The sequence below is a fragment of the Ooceraea biroi genome, chromosome 1 (assembly GCF_003672135.1).
Source record: "Ooceraea biroi isolate clonal line C1 chromosome 1, Obir_v5.4, whole genome shotgun sequence".
Classification (NCBI taxonomy): Eukaryota; Metazoa; Arthropoda; class Insecta; order Hymenoptera; family Formicidae; genus Ooceraea; species Ooceraea biroi.
The window spans coordinates 11873511-11878947 of record NC_039506.1 but is presented as its reverse complement, the minus strand read 5'-3'; the positions used below and the strand labels follow the sequence as shown (position 1 = coordinate 11878947).

The following is a 5437-nucleotide window of genomic DNA, read 5'->3' as shown; positions in this document are numbered from 1 at the left end:
CTTCATGCTGTCCATTTACACCATATGGATATAAATCAGGAAAACATTTTGTATCCAAATCTTTATTACGATTATCCAATGGAATATCTTGAATTTTCTTCATTTGATAAAGTTTAGTTGCAGATTCATTTATTCTTTTTTCATACATAGGATATATTGTACATTGTTCATAATATTCATCTGTTTGCGACATTTGAGTCAATAATGCCTTGTCTGTTTTTTTAATGTTATTTTCTTCATTATCGTAACATTGAGAATCATGTTCTTGAAACTCAACGTTTTGTAATTCGGAATGTAACAAACTTTCAGGAGATGTTGGTAGTGTAATGTCTGAATATTATTTCATAATATAATAGGATTATTTTGTTTTAACCATATTAAGGCTGTCCATACTTTTTTTATCATCGACTAATTTTTCCCAGATTATATTTGCTTTAGTTGGAATACCACGAACTAATATATATAGTTCATGATTTAGATTAATAGGTTCATTAGAAGGATAAATCTTCTTTAAGGTTTCTTCCATAGGCAATGGCAAATGGAACGTTCTACCTTTTACTTTTGAAACCATGTGTTATGTGGTAAATTTTTATTCATTACCGTACCCATTCTTTGCACAACTTGAAATGCTTTAGCTCGTTGTATAAGAATTCGTTCGTAATCATTTAATGTTGTAATTTCTTTTGGTACAGGTAACACTTCAAGCTTATTGGTTCTGCATGTTGGCGGTATTTTGTTATTTTTAAAATATCGATCACAAAATTTGCAAATCTTATAATTTTCATTGATTTTTAATCCTATATCATTAATAAAATTATTCCAAACTGTTGTACCATTTTTCTTACAAATTTTTTACTATAATAATATCTCTTTTAAAGCAATATTTTGTGAAAGAAATACAAACATGTTTTGAAACATCTAGTGATCGTTTCGTAAATGCTTTAAAGGCCAAGTTATATTGAGACTGAATTTTATCCTCATTTAAATTAATTTCCACAATAACCTGTGATGATGCAATCGTTGCTTTTTGTTGAGCCTCAATTGCAATATCTCGGAGTCTGTTTATATCAACATCGTTTAATGCTTTGTTTAATATATTTAATTTTTTATTAAGATTGATCAAATCATATATTAATCTTTTAATATTTCGTATCATCGGAAAATGGGGAGACATTATCTCAATAGATAAAAACCATGATCTACAGATTTCATAGTCAATATAACAGCCATGAGAATGACCTAGTTTGTCTTGATGTATCCGATTGTAACAAGTATAATAACATAAAAATTTTTTACGAAAAGTCTTTAATGTACAATTTACAAGTTCTTGAAAGCAGCTCTTCAAATCGTTTATAATAATCTCTTCTATTTTACACAGGAAACTACAGCGCCATGCTTTTCTGGTTTTGTGTTTTGATTCTATTAAAGATAAAATATTAACTGCTTTGCCTTCGGAATCCATTACAATAGGTTCAGAAACATTATATACACGATAGGTAGTTTCAGCAAAATATGATTCCGCAGAAGTGGTATGTTTAGCTTGTCCACAAAACATATTTACATAATCTGTAAATTTTAATGATGGACATTCTATTGCACGTGTCACACAAACTTCAATTTTTTGTTTACATTTATTAAATATTCTTTTCATTTGTAGAATATAAACGTTTCTTATATAAAAGCACCATTTTGCTATACGTTCAGCCTCCAATCTAGTTTCAGACAATGATGCCATTCTAGGAAGCTTTGATATATTTCTAATACACCTTTCTTTATTATATTTTAACATAATATTGTTATTAATTTTATGATTATTTTTTAATCCTTCATGTATCTTTTTTTATAGTAAAGTTTTCTATTTACTAGCACATTATTTTTATGTAATCTATAATATTCCTTATTCGATTTGTTTGTATCATTTATGTGTTTTTCATAATATTTCTTCTCAGATTTCTTTATATCATTTCTGTGTTTTTCAAAATATTCCTTATTTCGTTTTTTTATATCAATTCTATGTTTTTCATAATATTTCTTTTTCGATTTCTTTATATCATTTTTTCTGTCTTTTCCATAAAAACTTTTTTTTGTTAATAAATCCTTTCTATGTAATTCATAATATTGTTTGTTAAGAACTCTTTTTTTATTTTTACGTAAACTAATAATATCTGTCTTATGCAATAAAACATTTTCTGAATTATTGTTCTTATTTTGCTTTTTATTACTATCTCTATAATTATAACAATTTATTTTTCTTTTCATACTTTGTTGGTTTTTAGTTAAATGTTTGGTAATTGCAATGTTATTAACATAGATAATATCTTTTTTTATACTATCTTTATTAAATTCATAGCTATTATTAATTTGTTGTAAGTCAGGTAATACTGTAATTTTTGGAAAGTGTTCTATTTTATTTAACTGAAACATTTCCGCTAAATGCTGACGCATTACATTATGATCATATATAATTCTATCCGGTTGAAGATCAAATAAAAGAGATACTGCAAAGGCTATTGCAAAAACTCCGCAATCATTACCATTGGGTTGCAATTGAACCGTTGGAAAGTGTACTGGTTGTTTATCAAAAGAATAGAAAGGATATAATTTTTCAAGATAAATTTTATGGTGTGCATGTAATTGTTTCATATTCAAATGAGTCAGATATAAATCATTTCAGTATCATAATAGCTGCAAACCCAATGACCATTTAAATTAGTTGCTATATCACTGCAACTATGCAATATTTGAACATGTTTCTGATTTTTAGAAACAGGTTCGATTCTATCAGGACATTGAATTTTCCAGGACTCACGTGGTTGATATTGTGAGCAATGTTTTAATAATAAACCGAAATAGTCAATATGAATATCCTCTAACTATTCACTTCTAAGAATAGTCTGTACATACCGCTGGCTTAGAGGTGTAATATTTGTTACAAAATTTGTATATTTATGTTCATGTATTTTTGTTATACAAGAACTGATATTTGTTAACAATGTGTTTTCGTGAATATATGTAGAAAAATTATTTGCATAATTCGTTTTATTATCTTGTGTTTTGCCTGTACAAACATGCAATGATGAAAAGGAATTGAAAGTGCCATGAATAGACTGCTTAACGTTATTAGATTTATTTAAAATATCATTATTTTTATTCATTATATTATAACAATCTAATGGATCGGACATTGTATCATCTTTGTATACTATTTTCTCTATTATCATTTCATTATCAGCACTGTTTTTTAATTTGTTTATTAAACCTGAAGACTTTTTCTGTTCAACTCTTTCTTGTCGATATTTTCGTTGTTTGCTAGCTAATGCTTCTTTTCTTCGTATTTGATCCAATTTAAAAAGTTTCTTGGGATCAGTGGATCTTATAATTCGGGGGAAATGTTCTATTTTAATTAGTTTAAACATTTGTGCTAAGTGTTGACGCATTAAAGTATGATCATACATAACTATGTCCGGTCGAAGACCGAATAAAAGTGATACTGCAAATGCTATTGCAAACACACCACAATCATAACCATTAGATTGATTTTGAACTGTCAGAAATCGTACTGGCTTCTTATCAAAAGAATAAAATGGATATAATTTCTCAAGATATAGCTTATGATGAGCATGCAAGTGTTTCAAATTCAATGAATCATAAATGTGAATAGCTTTTGTATCATAATAGCTACAAACCCAATGTCCATTTTCATTAGTAATCATATTGTTGCAGCTATGCAATATTTGAATATGTTTCTGATCCTTACAAACAGATTCAATCGTATCGGGACATTGTATTCTCCATGTTTCACGTGATCGGTACTCCGAACAAGATTTTAATAATAACCCAAAATAATCAATGTGAATGTCTTCTAACCATTTATCTTCAAATATCATCTGCATCGCATAAATATTTAAAGATTGAATATTATCATTTATTTTATTAGCAGACATAAAAATTGAAATAACAATAAAACTTATAATTTATTATTATTATTTAACACTTTAAAAGCAGATTCTTTTAATACTTAGGCGTTAAACTTTAAATATTTAACAATACTTAAATTTAACTCTGTTAAAGCAAACAATTCTTGCCAATAGTTAAATTGCTAAGACTAAAAGCACAACGTAGTGAGCGCTAATACAGCTGAATCTTTTATTCAGTTCTTATAGTAGCCGACTTTTTCTTAATGCAGCGCTTTTTTAATGCAGCGCTTATGGCAGCCAAAACCCAGCGCCAGTGAGTAGCTGCTAACGTTTTTAACGTTTTTCTAGAAAACGTTCTCAACGTTTAACCTGCAAATAAAAATATTTTATATGTATTATTCATTACTAATTGCAACATAAATCCATATTTACTTTATAAGTGCAAATCTTAAATAATAAAAGTGAGAGTAAGAGTGAGTAAGAGAGAAAGGCAGAGAGATTAAATAATTACTGAAACTAAAGCAGAGTATTATATTTATAGTACGCTTTATATCAAGAGAGAAAGCGTGTGTAAGAGAGAGAAAGGAGAGAGAGAGAGAGAGGGAGAGTGTGTGAGAGAGAGAGAAATTATAAGTAGGACCATGATCTCATTACTCACAAGGAGTTGCTAGAGACTCTCAAGGGAGAGTCTGGAAACGTGACTCCATGTTGCAGTACACTAGTAACTTCTATAGGAAGTTATATAGGAAGTTGTATAGGAAGTTGTATAGGAAAATGAATATGTCAAATAATAAAAATAGCAAATGTTATATGTAAGATAATATTATTTATTTAATTACCGTGCATAGATTTGCTACTATATGATCTTTTGATCATTTTCTTTTTATTAGCAATTCTTAACCGAAATAAAATATATCTCGAAATAATTTTATTTTTTAGACTGTGACAATGTGGAATATTACAATTGAGTTGAGCAAATTGGACATCATAGTATTTCTTTAAATTGATGTTTGTATCTTTAATTACAGTAAAAGAACCTCTAAAAATAGTTTCCATTTGTACAAAAAAATTAAATACCTCTGAATGAACAAAGAAAAGGGTATTTTTCTGGAAACGTCGAAGTAAAACTAAATTATTATATTCGCAGTTTTGAATTTCTTTTGATCCCGTAGATAATATGCAGTTATCACAGCAAGTCATATTCTTTCCTATAAAAATATGTTTTACTTCGATATATATATATATACTTCGATGACGTATTCAGGGCCACTTCAACCAAACTCCGGTTAATTTAATCGTCGATTAACTTACAGGGCGATCAACATAAAACTTATATTATTTATACAAGAATTATATTATTAGAGATTTTTATGTTGATCGTCCTGTAAGTTAATCGACGATTAAATTAACCGGAGTTTGGTTGAAGTGGCCCACAATATAAAAAACTCACAACCTCACAATTAACACTTACGGTGATCTAAAAGGCATCCAAAACATTAAAACTAGTAACTTTACTGCAA

General features: G+C 28.1%; 1 protein-coding gene across 1 annotated transcript; it reads right to left on the bottom strand.

Moving 5' to 3' along the window:
• Positions 1–2035: 2035 nt before the first annotated feature.
• Positions 2036–4847, bottom strand: LOC113561801. Its single transcript, XM_026969017.1, has 2 exons — positions 4576–4847; positions 2036–4286 (listed from the first exon to the last, which is right to left on the bottom strand). The coding sequence occupies exon 2, from the start codon at positions 3942–3944 to the stop codon at positions 2874–2876; it is 1071 nt and encodes a 356-aa protein (XP_026824818.1). The 5' UTR covers positions 3945–4286; positions 4576–4847; the 3' UTR covers positions 2036–2873.
• Between the last annotated feature and the right edge of the window lie 590 nt (positions 4848–5437).